At 42.8% G+C, this 14,843-nt stretch overlaps 1 protein-coding gene across 4 annotated transcripts in view; it reads right to left on the reverse strand.

Moving 5' to 3' along the window:
- Positions 1-14,843, reverse strand: part of carmil2 (capping protein regulator and myosin 1 linker 2) — a 54,580-nt gene that overhangs the window by 16,546 nt on the left and 23,191 nt on the right. For all 4 annotated transcript variants that reach the window (XR_004897864.1, XM_036003209.1, XM_031285417.2 and 1 more), the window contains 9 exons: positions 13,394-13,484; positions 13,074-13,154; positions 12,184-12,309; positions 11,425-11,541; positions 10,541-10,716; positions 8,969-9,056; positions 8,105-8,194; positions 7,932-7,998; positions 6,260-6,777 (listed from right to left, as the gene is read on the reverse strand). Coding sequence is in view for 3 of the 4 variants with exons in the window: in XM_036003209.1 (XP_035859102.1) it covers positions 6,260-6,777; positions 7,932-7,998; positions 8,105-8,194; positions 8,969-9,056; positions 10,541-10,716; positions 11,425-11,541; positions 12,184-12,309; positions 13,074-13,154; positions 13,394-13,484 (1,354 nt within the window). In the remaining variant the exon portion in view is untranslated. The remainder of the gene's footprint in view (positions 1-6,259; positions 6,778-7,931; positions 7,999-8,104; positions 8,195-8,968; positions 9,057-10,540; positions 10,717-11,424; positions 11,542-12,183; positions 12,310-13,073; positions 13,155-13,393; positions 13,485-14,843) is intronic.

Below are 14,843 nucleotides of genomic sequence, written 5' to 3' on the forward strand. Positions count from 1 at the left end.
AACCTCTTATGTCGCATACGAGTCTATGAGTAGAGAGCTCAGCGCAGCGTAACCTTTGACCTGTTGTAATGAAACTTAATAAACCAACACTGACTTTTCCATCCAGTTAAAAGTGGATCAGTTCAACACCCCATAACTTTAGGGGTAATTCATTTAATACAATATAGTAATTTAACAAAAATGAAAGTGTATATTTACACTGTGTTCCAACATAATTTATCGCCTCATACATTTCAGCTAATTTGCGTTCGTCATCATCAGTGCAACTGCATATTCAACGCATTTTTTGGAGTTCTGAAATGGTCCTGCTCTAGCTGCTGTGCACTCAGCCATAGGTATCTCCAGCGTTAGCAAATTCTAACTGGGTCAAATCCAGTCTGCAGAAACTCGCTGATATTAGCTTACTGGAGTTGCAATTGTGTGGCGTCAAAGCCTTCCGTTAACCCTTTACATGTAGATATTGTTGTGTCTGTTTCTACATGCAGCACTTTTGGGATTTTATTTTTATAAGGCTGCACAATTAATTGCACTTTTATCAAAATCACCAAATGGACTAGTGCAAATCCAAAATCGGGGAGAGAGAGAAAGCGCAATATTTGTTAAGGGCAAAATATGTGTCAAACCATTCTGAACGAAGTACTGTGGTGCCGCAGAGACGTCCTGGTCTTAATCTTAATGCTTTTCAATGAAAATGAGAATAATGATAAAAAATGTATCATTCCCTCCAATATCGTCATATAAGGCATATCGCAATCGCAATATCAGTCAAAGTAATCGCAATAAGTATATATTTTACTCATATCATGCAGCCTTCTTTTATTAGGCAGGTATATGAGCACCGAGGCACACAGCGGAGACCTCCGCGTGTATGACGTGTAACCTCATAGGTGTCCTAAAACTAGCAGAAGGATTCCAGAGTATAGGAAGGACCGTCCCATTTAGAGATGTTACAGTGTGAGGAAGAGTCAAATAGAAAGAGAACCACATCTACTTCACTTCATATCGTTTTGGATGTGTTTCGAGTGGACACAACTGTTGGTGTCAACCTCTGAGTTGTAATGACGCGTAGCAGATCCACTATGGGAAATTTCTGTCCGCAGAGATGATAATGAAAATAGTTGCAGCTTGGGTGCTTCTCTGGTCAGAGTAAGTGCTATAAATATGAATATGATAAAAAAGGAAGATGCTCATTTCAATTAATCTGGTGTGACTACAGGAGTGGAAATAACCGCTATCAGCTGGCGCATAAGCACTATTACAACTTGTGCAATATGAATCATGTGTAGGTAGACGGCGCCATCCATTTTTGCTTGAATGGCGTGCGATTCAATGCCAAAATAAATAGAAAGATCTCAAAATGTCTCAAATCTATTCGATATACCAATCTGACCGCAAATCAGCATGTGACGTCATTACGCACAGATTTTTATTGGCTTTAAAGCCGTTAGATGGAAACACACTTTCACTGGCTTTATTTACATGAATGTTTTTAGCGAACTTCAGATAATTTGATTGACAAGTGGATGGAAACATAGCTACTTTTGATTTTGCCGTGAAAAACTATTACGAAGAAAGTGTTGACGACATCAACAATCTCACTGAAAATTAGACAAGAAGCAGCAACAAAACAGCTGGGACAAAGCGAGAACTAAATGCAGGCCAGCACGCTAACATTTATTTCAACGTAAGGTCAGATTAACGAAATATTATCAAGGGTTGTGGATGTGCATGTACGCCAAGCCCACACAATAAACAGAAATGTAGTCAACGAGTGAATCCAGCTTTTGAATCACCATGCTGCTTTGCAATTCAGAACACATAGTTGTAGTAAAGTGTTGTGTGTCCTTCCCATCTATCTCTCTCACCTCATTTCCTGCCATCACTCTACTTTCATGCTCTAATAAAGAGATAAAAAAGGCCCCAAATATATCTGAAACTTTACACAGCATTGATGACTGTAGCCTCAGAATGATTAGAACAAAAACATGAACGTGAATGTGCAACGCGGCTAAGATTTTGCAGAGAAAAACTAGTTTTGTTGACTGAGACTAACAATAACCAAAGGGCTCAAATTATTTACTTTTTTGGTGCAAACATGAATGCTTGGAATAATTAAATGAAAGCTTCAGAGTTATAACAATGGGACGTTTTTCTGTTCTGAATGCAGCATTTGTCTCCATCTTTAAGCTCTTTCCATCTCTCTCTCTTATTCTCTGCCTCCTCCTTTACAGCCACCTGTCTCTGTGCTACATGCCAACATGGCTTTGTCACACAAATGTTGGCACACACACACACACACACACACAACTCTGCACACCCACGTTGTGAATGTGGATAGCCATAAATGCAATAGGCTGATAAATAAAGTGGCATCTACCCTACTGTACATTAGAGCTGCAACGACTAGTCAACTAATCAGTTAGTCAATCGACAAAAAAATAATCACCTACTACATCACACCTACTAACTATTTTGATAATCAATTGATTGTTAAAGTAATTTTTAATGCAAAAATGCTGTTTTCAGCCTCTCAAATATGGAGATGTCCTGCTTTTCGTCTGTTTTAATGTATATCATATTTAATGGAATCTTTGGGATTTGGAGACAACAAGACAATCAGCTTGGACTGGCTTGGAGAAACTAGGGTGGACATTAATCGAGAAAATAATCAGCAGATTAATCGATAATGAAAGTAACCGTTAGTTGCAGCCCTACTGTACATTGCAGGTTAAACCTGGTCCGATCAGTTTAAACTGTGTCCATCGACATTTGACATCCTGTCAAAGCTTTCTACTGTTCAACAAATATATGTGGTCATATCCACTGCACAAATTGATTGTCACCTACTGACTTTAGTTTTTATGATTTACTTGCTCCAAATACGGGAGGTCTAAATGCAGGACTATTAAGTTGATAAACATATAGTCTCGCATTGCAAGACCTTCCTCCACAGCGCTGCGGAGGAAGGTCTGGCTAGTCCACACAGCACTCTGGGATAGTAGAAAAACGTGCTCTGGTTTATTTGCATTTCTTCAAACCAATCACAATCATCTTGGGTGGCGGTAAGCGCTGGACGCAATAATGGTACCTCTGCAAAATAGCCTCAGGAAGGAACTTGTTCTGGTGGAACGTGCTCGTTCGAAATAAAAAAAAAATTAAAAATGCTAACACAAAGAAAGCGGAAGGTGAGAGGCATCCGACGGAAAATGAGGGACATCTGGCGGATCTTCCGGCGGCACCGGAGCAATCCCCGAAATGAATCTTCGTCGATATAGACCAATAAACATATGATATGATGTGCATCCGATGTGTCTGACAACATTATAGGATCCCTGGGTACCCTAACAAAAAGGTCTATCTCTGTAGGGATCCTTTTCATAATGCTGTCAGACACTTGGAATATTAATCTGAGCCTGTCAGCGGCAAAAACAGCACATTTAGTGGACGGAGATTGAAGGTGCGTAATTGCCCATTAACTTACATTGTAGCTTGTTTTGGCCCGGGCCGACTGAGGCGGTCTCGCTTAATCCTGGACCAATGTCAAAGATTGTTGTTCCCATCAGTCACTTAGACACAAAAGTTTAGGAAAATAGGCTCCAGGTTGAAAAATACCTACAGTATGTCCACTTTTAGTGGATAGAAATTATGGTAAACATTTGCCCCATAGGAGCCCGGTTTGCGGCTGCAGTTTACAGGGTTCTTGCTCAATACTGGACCAATTTCAAAGATTTCTGTTCACATTAGTCACTTAGACAGGAAAATACTAGGGTCCATGTTAAAAATTACAGAAATTACCCTTTAATATACAGTACAGTGGCAAGGTTTCCTCCTATGTTGCGTCACGTTCTAGCCATCTGTTACCTGCCTGCCTCTTTCCTTGTACTGAATACTGTTAGCCTACCTGTCAAAGTCTTTAGTTCAGGGAGACAGAGTCCCTCCAAGTGTTCATGGGTACACCCATGATTGATCTTCAGTCCATCACAGTGGTAATGGTGGCAGTCTTTTTATTTATACAATTTGTCTCCATTCCACATAACTACAAAAGGAAACCCAGTGGAACATGGGTAGAAAGGAAAAGGACCAGGAATCGACCACCATCTTTGCGGCTACAAGACCACAGACTGCCAGGCCAGTCAGTTCTGGTGGGGATGTATAGATTGTAGGCATAAATAATGCTGTCAATATTGAGTGTAGTGTGATTATTGTTCAGAATTAGCTGCTACACAACAAAACAGTAATGACTCGATAAAGCCCGTTTTATAAAAATACAAAGAAGGAAGACCTCACTGTGGTACTTGAAACAGTCTTGAAATTGTGTCGTTGTGCAACAGTGTTCTTCATGGCATCATAAATGTTTTATGTAGAACCATTTGAGCATGATGCTACAGAGAACCTTTGTAAAAGGCTTGCTTTTAGCAGCACAAAAGGTTCTGCTATGGAACACAGAAATCTTCTGCTACAGAAATCCCATTTTGCAAACATGCAGTTCATTATGCTGAGTTGCTTTTTACATTTTAGTGTTCTACCCTAACAGTCCTCTTCTTTGGGTGTAGGACCTGTGTATTTTGGTGTGAGAATGAAACAGGATCCCTTTTATCCGAGAACAGGACATTTTTGTCATTTTGTCAAGGACAATTTTCCGACTTCCGAGTACAAATAGAACACACCAGAAGTAAACTTGCAGCCTCTCCTAACTGAAGCTAGCCTGCTAACATGGTCATGCTAGCCTTTCCTCTCAATTAGAATTAGGTAAACAAAACATTAAGCTAGCGGGGGAATTGGCAAATATTAGCTGTTACTTTCCAGTAAAGTCAATGCCCAATAGGCAGACATGCTGACTGAATGAATCATTTACTCTTCTCTTTTACTTTATCTAAAAAGCCTCTGTCATGTTCCAGCCACTTACAGTCATGTTAACGATAACCTTGTGTAGCATGCTGGCAGCCAATATCAGTAATGGCTAGTATTGCTGACTTTCTGATTTGTTGTTGGGCAATAAATTGCTTAATACTAACCACATAGGACCCACACTGTCAATGATCTGAGCCAGGCTGTACATCATATACTGTAGTAATGCCTCATAGAAAATTAAAAACCATGTGTGATTGTGAAACTAAATTACCCCCTGACACCTACAAAACAGCAAATGTTTATCTTTCAAAAAGAGACATCACACACACTATGTAATTAACACACACACACACACACACACACACACACACAAACACACACAAGGTCACCATAGATGAAGAGAAACCCTTCTTTTCCATTTACACAGTACAGAGAGAGAGACCCCCATTTATGTGAAAACATGAATAATTGAGTTAGTGAAAGCATTCCCAGGAGAGAGAGAGAGAGAGAGAGAGAGAGAGAGAGAGAGAGAGAGAGAGAGAAATCAGCACTGGGAACAACCAAGGGAACACCACTCCCAAATTGCATATACCTATTCACACACACACACACACACACACACACACACACAGAGAGCACGACTACACGGAGCAAGAGAATGTAAAAGTAAAGATGGCTATGGCTACCATTATTACTACAGCATCATAGAATTTAAAGCAAGACAGCAATGGAGAGAGGATAGATAGATAGATAGATAGATAGATAGATAGATAGATAGATAGATAGATAGATAGATAGATAGATAGATAGCTAGATATATAGATAGATAGATAGATAGATAGATAGATAGATAGATAGATAGATAGATAGATAGATAGATAGATAGATAGATAGCTAGATAGATAGATATATAGATAGATAGATAGATAGATATGGATATTTTGCTGCATTAACCAAATGATCCCAATCACATGAGCAGTATTCCCTTCATCCCTGCATTCCTCCCCTCTCCATCTCCCTTTACTTTCCCTTTTTTCTCTATCGTGTTGTTTGGATTTCCTCCATTTCCATCGTTTTCTCCTCTGGGATCTCTCTGTAGTCGTGCAATTAGCTTCTTACTTCATCTACCCTTCCCGTTATCCTTCATCCATCTCTCCTTCCATCCTGCTTTCTATCTGTGGCTGTATTTTACAGAGCATGAATGCCTGTAGAAGGCATATTTTGTATGCGCATGTATTATTGTGTGTATGTATGAATGTGAATGCTGTGTAATTTCAGCCCGATCACTCAAATTGTGTGTGAATGTGTGTGTGTATGGTCATTGGTTAGTGTTTATGGGTATGTGTGTGTGTGTGTGTGTGTGTGTGTGTGTGTGTGTGTGTGTGTGTGTGTGTGTGTGTGTTCTTACCTGAGGCCTGGAGGAGGGGGGCTGTGTGTGGGTGCGCCGTGGCCGTGGTCGGGAGGCGGTGTAATGCCTTAGAGTCTGTCCCTGGGTGGGTAGAGGCTCCATGGGGGAATCTGGGGATCCAGAGCCGGGGAGGGGGCCTGGGCTGGGGCTGCAGCCAGGGAAGGGAGCCTGTCGTCTGGGTAAGCCTCCGCGGCCGGCAGCCTCCTCCTCTGCAGCTCGAGCGGAGACGGAGTAAAGGAGGGGGAGACTGGGAGGAGGAATGAGCGATGCTCCTCTTGCTCCCGATACTGCTGCTGCAGCATCCGCCGCCACCTCCCCCTCCCTCCGCCTCCTTCCTCGCAGTCCCGGCGGGGAGGGGGACGGGGAAGGGGAGGGCCCTGAAAACCTGACTGACAGAGGGGTTGCTGTCGGCAACAGAGCAAGGCCACACCTTCCGCCCTCCTCTTCAGCATCTCCTGCCCTCTCTCGCTCTACTCCTCTGTCCCTGCTCTGCTGCTCCCAGTCGGCATCCAGAAGACCTGAGAGGGAGGCAGGACGACTGGTGAGAGGACAGGCACAAGGAGAGATCATGAAGGAGAGAAGGATGGAGGGAGGGAGGGAGGGAGGAAGGGAGGGGAAGATGGGGAATCCAGCCCAAGCAGTAAGCATGCTTTTTGCTGAAATGTATTCTATGCATATCTAGGACAGGCAGGGCTCTACAGGGAAGACATGGGGAGAATGGAGCCACAGGAAAATAAAAAAAGAAGGAGGAGGTGGTGTCAAGAGACTATGATAGAGGGGGAGGAGAGACTGAGCAGAGAAAGAGGGGGGCAGAGCGGAGAGAAGAGAGAGAGAAAAATAATCAGTTAGGCATAGACATGCAGAGAGGAAACAGAGAGGAAGCAGAGCAGCAGATGGATGCTGCAGTCACACGGTACTGCACACAGGAACACAGTTATTATCAGCCTGGCACACAGGTACAGTATGGTCGGGTTAAAACTACATTGATATTAATCTTTCAGCTACAGGCTCCCCCCTGGTCTAAATATGTATTAATGGCCTTTGACATGTAAATTGATGACTACATTTTCAGAAATAAAAGATTATTTGTAAAGATTTAGAAAAATATTGAATTCTTTTTTAGTGTACAGAAACCCAAAATGATGGCAGACAGCTGATTATTTATATATATAATTTTGTTTCATTATCACTGCTTTTAAAGCTGTCCTCCAATCGAACAAAAGGAGCGGGGGGGTGTGCGCCCCAAATCCCCCCATGTTTCCTCCTCTTCCCTCATCATCCCCTCCTCCATCTTCTCCCCATGGTGAAAGTCACTGGTGTGAAAGTAAACAGGCCATGCTCCAATTAGCCAAACGGTGCTGTGTCTGACACAGAACGGTCCAGCATGGCACAGCACACACAAGGGATAATAATACCAGTAATAACAATACCTTTTATTGATCACAAGAGAAAAATAATACCCAATAACAGTGAAATGAACAAGTAAAAAAGGAAATAAAAAAACATTGGAAATAAAAAAAATAAAAACTTAAAAATTACAAATTACAAACATGAGACAAAAGCCAGTTGAAATAGGTGACAAGAAAAGCAATCACCCACATATGCAATGAAATTGAACTGAATTGAATTCAGAGAGATATTAATGGATCACATAGTAATAGTTGTATCTTACTCTTAATCGAAGGGGCCGGCCTCAGGCTCTTGGAGTGGAAACTATTTCTCCAAAATGCTGGGCTGTACTGGTGATGGAGAGAGTAAAATGGAAAACCCAGCATAGCACAGCATAAATGGATGATGGAATAACAGAATGACAGGACGGTTGGATGGTGGGTGTGTGTCTCTTACATCATCAGTTGGGAAGTTGCTGTCAACCAGTCGAAGCTCTGGGACGATGTTTTTTAGAGCAATGCATGAATTCTCTTTTATGAGGCAATCCTACACATTAAATAAAGAAAAGCATTACTAATAATGAGTGCAACATATTTACACACAGTGTATGAACACAAATATGCGAAAACATTTTGTAATGATATGCAAAGTATATTTCAATAACAGAGTAATAATAATACCTACTGGTGCTTTCAAGGGAAGTTTCACAGTACAAAATTTAAGAATATTCATTTGTGCCATCCAGAGCCTGAAATTAACACCCGACCACGCGCCAAATGTGGGTCCATTTTGCCATTGGCGATCTACCTTCCGCGTTGGCGGGTAGCCAAGTAAAAATTGAGTGATTCATTAGCTGTTTTTTGCCACTGTTGTTTGCTACATTTCAACCAAGTACGCCATTTTCTTGGATCTGAGCTCAAAAATGTGGTGTCACATTACTGGGGTGAAGAGGCCGGCTGAAACAAGCAAGCAACAAAAAGATGAGTATGATTCAAAGAAAAGTAAAAGAAGACGTTTTAATACCAAGTGGATAGTTGCTGACAACGGCTGGTAAAAAGCCTAGTGGATTTTAAACTCCACTATCCACACAGGCTGGTGGCCAAAAAAGTTAACTTCAGGCCCTGGTGCCGTCACACACGTGCGCACACACACGTGCGCACACACACACACACACGCACACATAAAATACAACACACGCACGTGCACGCAAATACACACACACACACGCACGCGCACACGCACACACACACACACACACACACACATAAAATACAACACACACACACACGCACGCAAATACACACACACACACACTCTTACCATTTTGTCCTGTTCCATTGTCAGGTCCTGTTGAACCTGCTCTATGATGCTTTCAGCCAGAGAGACACTCAGTGTTTGTCTCAGTTCACTGGAGGGATGAAATGTCAGTGAAGAAGACTATAGTTGTAATGAAATCAATCAGTTATTTACGGTAGTAAAAATATATCTGATACTTTTAATACACATGGTTGTGTTTCAGTACGCCGTGGATTTCTTATCTGGACTTGAACGCATTTACTGCAGTCAAAACATAATTTAGACCAGTCCAATATATGAGACACAAGGCTGCGTTCACAGAGCTTGCGTCGGCCCTCCGACAGTCCAACAGTCCTTTAATTTTGAATGGGGGCGTTTAAGGTGCGGCGGGGGTTGCCGCAGGGGGAACAATCACAAAAACGCAGCGGGCCTGTGGCGAAAAGTTGAGACCGACTCAACTTTTGGAGAAATGCAACCCCACGTCACGCTGCGGGGGCCAATCATGTGACCGAGGCCAGACTCGTTGGTGTTGTCGGTACACGATCCGTTCTGCCTGCACGATCCGTTCTGCACATGCGCAAGATAATACTGTTTTACGTATCCATACGACCTGCACGATCTGTTCCACGCTAGCCTATGGCTAGCCTCCACCGGGAAGCTAACGTTAGTTTAGCTAACAGCTAATTTGGCTAACCGCTAGCTGACAGCTAGATTCAGTCTAAAATAACGTTAACTCAAACGTAATGGGAAAAGCAGCTACAGCTAAATTAAGACTTCACAGTAATAACAATAAAGACAAGTATTGAGTGATTGTATTTTAAATGAGCACAAGTAAAGTAGAACTGACGTAACAGCTGTTATATATGTTAGGTGTTTGTTATATATGTCAACGTTTATTTTCAAGTTTTATTTTGAGGGTCTTTTAAAGTTATTACATGCTGTCTCAGCTAGCAGTTAGCCGAATTAGCTGTTAGCTAAACTAACGTTAGCTTGGCTGTCGACCGGAAGCGTGGAACAGATCGTGCAGTGTCGTAAATCCTCGTACAACCGCGCATGCGCGAACATTTTGCGCATGTGCAGAACGGATCGTGCAGGCAGAACGGATCGTGTACCGACAGGTGTGTTTTGAGGCGGGGTGAGGGTCCTGTACAGGAAACAGGAAACATCGCTCACTAACTTTATTGCTGCCACAAGAAAGTTTTAAAACACTATGAGGGTAAAAATTATATCATTATTATTATTATTATTATTATTATTATTATTAAAAAACGAAACACAAGCTCTGAACTGCCGGAGAGTTTGTGTTATAGCTGAATGTTTCCTGGAACAACAAAGCACTGGCTATGTCTCACTCGTCTCTTTTCTTTTCTCTGTTTCTCCGTGAAATGAAGCTGCCTTCAAGTGCGGTCGGAAACGGCGAAATGTATAACAGTCTGACGGAGTAATTGTAAAATATAAAGTCTACTTGAGCATTGTTGGGGGGTTTAAGAACACAACAGGACGTCACACAGATGGGCCGTTTCATGGACACTAACCCCGCCGCACAACCCTGCAGAAAACGCCGGATCACTTTTCTAGGTGTGAATGCCCATTTACCGTAGTCTGTCGCTGATGATCTGCCCTGTCTTCTCCACCAGAGTGCTTCTCAGGAATGTGTGTGTCTGTCGGCTTCTTTTGGACACACACTCTGACAGACACTCACACACACTAGAGCGCTGGACCAGCCGTGGACACGCTGCCTCTGCACACCTCATCAGGTCCGTAGCCAGCTCCTGGAACACACAGACCCAAGACCGAGCATCGTTAGGTCAAGCCTGAGACGGGCAGACTGAGACTGAGACTGGGATCCAACCAGCAGCCATTGGAAAAGGTCCTAAGTGATCTATGAACTTTTTTAGATTTAAAGCTATAGTGTGTAGTTTCTGTCTCCCCCATGAGGAATTCTAAGTAATGACAACAAAACTGTCGGCGCGTCCACATGACACAAGCCTTCCGTGATCGCGCACCGTCCCCACCCCTCCTCCACGTAGTTGCTAGTAGCCAAGGAGACACGGAGGATTAAAAAAAACATGATGAAGAGGTAATTATCTTCACTCGATTTTCTGCAGTTTTATGTTGTTTTATGCAAAGCTATATGATACATGCAATAATACAGACAACGATATTTGAGTTTTTCGGTTAAATAAAAACATGTCAGTAAACTATACATACTGTGTATATACAGTATGCATGTCTGGCCCTTATTGTGATTCTCATTTCCAATGTGGCTCTTAGTAAAATTAAGTTTGACACCCCTGCACTAAAGCTTTAAACATTATAATATTATTTGTTGAACTATGAAGCCTTTTGTAAAAAACATCTGGATCATGGAAACTTTTCATGGACCCCCCGGATGCGTGCCACAGACCCCTGGGGGTCCCCGGACCCCACTTTGATAATCACTGCGATATGGTGTACAGTGGGTGTATTTGCATGTGTACCTGGATGCTTCTGTTGAACTCGTGAGTCAGAGCAGTGGCAGTGTCAGACAGGATGCAGTTCACCAAATCTCCATCAGAGGCACACTTCCTGCCGGCCTCATACAGAGAAGGAAGCAGCTGCACAGGGGGGAGCCAACGATAACATTAGCATAAAGCATCATTCACACTCCTTGGCCACTTTATTAGGTACACCTGTACAATGTAATGCAGTCCAATTCAACACCACTGCAAACTACAGCATCAATAATAAACATGTAGCCTCTCTGACAGCGTCAGTCAAAACTAGTCTTGCATTGCCAGACCTTCCTTCACAGCGCTGCGGAGGAGGGTCTGTATTAATGTATTTTTACAAGAATGTTATTTGTTAATTTACAGTATTTCTTTGGCGACCCAGCTGCTGGAATATTTTTTTCTTTCTTTCTTTTTACAGTGACATATATTATTTTTGGGGCATTTTAGGCCTTTATTATACAGCACAGCTAAAGATGTGGATGGGGAGAGAGGGTGGGGGAATGATATGCAGCAATGGACCCAGTTGGAATTGAACCTGCAGCCGCTTCGTCAAGGACTGAGCCTTATTACATGGGGCGCAAGCTCCACCAGGTGAGCTATCCAGCATCCCCCAAATGTACTTTTATTTAACAGATGTTGGCATGCAATCCTGTCCCACCAGAATGTGGCAGAGCCTGGTTGGGATTAATTTGGCGGATGATTACATCATTCCTAGTGGTTTTCCAAACCCCTCGGATGAGCCTGTACCTTGAAGGACTCCCTGGCGTTGTGCAGCACCTCGTGCGCTGTCAGGATGTCAGCCTGTACGTCTTGAATGTTGCAGTGTTTTAAACGTTGAAGGCTGTCCTCCAACTGCTGACACATACCCTGGACCTGGACAACGGAGACAGACAGAGCTGACGATACAGACCGAGGCACAAACTGGGTTCTTATTTAAAGGGGCGCTATGCAGTTTTGGCAATTTCTTCGCTGTTTTCCCGCTTTTTGCTTGCAGGTTTCTCTATAGAGCCCCCTCTACAGCTTCGGAATAGATATAACTGCTGACTCCTCTCTCGGTCAGTCTGCCGTTTCCTCTTTCTCTGTTCCTCTGACAATGCTTTCCTGGTTTTTTGCTTCTTTTTTGCCAGCTCAGCCATGACGATAGTGTGAAAAACTCCATCACTACCTTGTTCTTATAGCTAATTGGTTCCTGTATGTGTGCAGTGCCGTGAAGCAATTCGTTACATCGCGAGACCTGATATCACGCCATACTTCCTGACGCTGAGGCCGGCAGCTCGCCGGCCCAAAGTTGCGAGGGTGGTTTTTCCGCTCACAGGTGCTAGGGGGAGCGAGACGACCACCATTCAATATGAAAAAAGTCATATAACCATTCCAATGACTCCGAAGCTGTTCAGTTAAGGTAAATTAAGCTAAAACAAACTGCATAGTTCCCCTTTAACCATCAGTCAGACCTTCAGTCAGAGAGCAAAACCTTTGACATGATGGGATTTACTGTGATTGATCCCTTATTGTAAAGTGAATCAATACTACACCGTGCCTAGGTGAAGCCTGTATTTAAACTTTTATCTTTTATTATACAATGTTATGCTATCAGAAGAATGTTTAACTATTGTTAATAGTTCTGTTATAGTTCTTACCTTCTCAGATTGTTGAGCTCGAAACACTTGCTTCACTCTTTCACACTGTCTCTGGTTGTTTCTGTCTAGACACTGCTGAATCTGCACACGTAAATACGCAAGCAAACACACACACACACACACACACACACACACACACACGCATGCACGCACGCACACACTCATGCACACACACACACACACACACACACGCACAAACATCGTTTACTTTTAAAAGTATTGTTTTCAACACTTTGAACAATTAACACGTGTGTGGATTTTTAGTCATGTTTTCCCGCACACACATAAAGTGCTAAACACAGGGTGGTACACACACTGACCTTGTGCAGGGCCTCTTTTGTTCTGTCCGGGCTGCTGCGGTAACTCTGTGTGATATCAGCCAGGCCAGACATCTGCTGCAGAGTGAAATTCCTGCACAACACAGAGCCCTACCATCAACATTCACATCCACTGGATCCTGATGGGGTTAGTCCCCCATGAAGGTTGAATCCTGTGGTGACTCCCTGACTCTCCCACCATGAGATTGAGGTTTGTGGATTTTAGCGAAATGTCTCAAAACTGTTGGATATACACACATATATATATATAGATATGTCCCCCTCATTCATAACATGTAGCTAGGCAGTGGGAGCACTATTGCCTGTTATACTTAGCAACAGTCTGTTATCAGAATCAGGAAAAGATTTATTGCCAGTTAAGTAGCACTTAATAGGAATTTGCTTTGGTTGATGGTGCATATATAAAAACATATTTAAACATTCATATGAAATAAACAAACAATAAATACAGAAACAAATAACACATACATATAACTATATACTATAACATTAAGAAATAAAAAAGAGGCTGTATGGATTAGTGCAGGATGTGCAAAAATGTGGAGGGATTTGCAAAAGTTCAGGATATTTAGAATGTGCAGAAGACAGGATGTAGGATTAAGATTCAATGTCATTCAATTCAATGGGGGGGGCCGGGGCCTTGTTGGGCCTTGTTGATGAGGGCGACCGCAGAGGGGAAGAAATAACAGACCGCAGAATAGCATGATTGACCAATCACAATCAAGTAATCAACAAAGCCGTGTAATAAGTAAGGTATAATGTAGAGCAAGATGGTCATTACATACATACATAATCCCACTTATTATTAGAAATACAGTACAGAAATTAGCCGCTGATAGCGCTTGCTTCCCGGTCGGGGTGGTTAACGTTGAGCACAGCTCTCCCACAGAAGCCAGGCTGCCATGGAACAGTTTGCACTGTTGCCATTAGCGCTGTTAGCACTCCCTGTTCCCTCCACCCTCTCTCTCCCTTTGTGATCCACTGATCTGATTCTGATTGAGAAGTCTGGGTACAACAAGACTTGACTGTGTCCTTGGTTGTCCTCAGCGTGCCCCACATACAACTGGATATCGGATTGTAAATATTGAACCTGTTTATTGTGACTTGAAATGGGTGCAGCCAAGATGGACTTCGGGGAGATTGGGGGATGTAAAAAACACTCTGAAAATCTCCGGAAAATCTGGCAAGATAATCTTTAGAACCATCAAAAAACCGGGGTTTTGCTGATCACTGTTGGGAGTGGGGAATCGGGCACAGAATGGGTCTGATTCTCGTGTGGTGTGCACCCAGCTTAAGATGGTTAACAAGGTTAAAGGTCAGTTTGTTAGCACAATGGCTGTGGGCAGTGTTGCTGTTTAGTTCAAAGCACTGCTGCACCTTGTTACAGCTTCACAGAGCCGCTAGCATGGCTGCAGACTCTTAGTGTCACGTC

Source organism: Sander lucioperca, chromosome 7 (genome assembly GCF_008315115.2).
Source record: "Sander lucioperca isolate FBNREF2018 chromosome 7, SLUC_FBN_1.2, whole genome shotgun sequence".
NCBI classification, from domain to species: Eukaryota; Metazoa; Chordata; class Actinopteri; order Perciformes; family Percidae; genus Sander; species Sander lucioperca.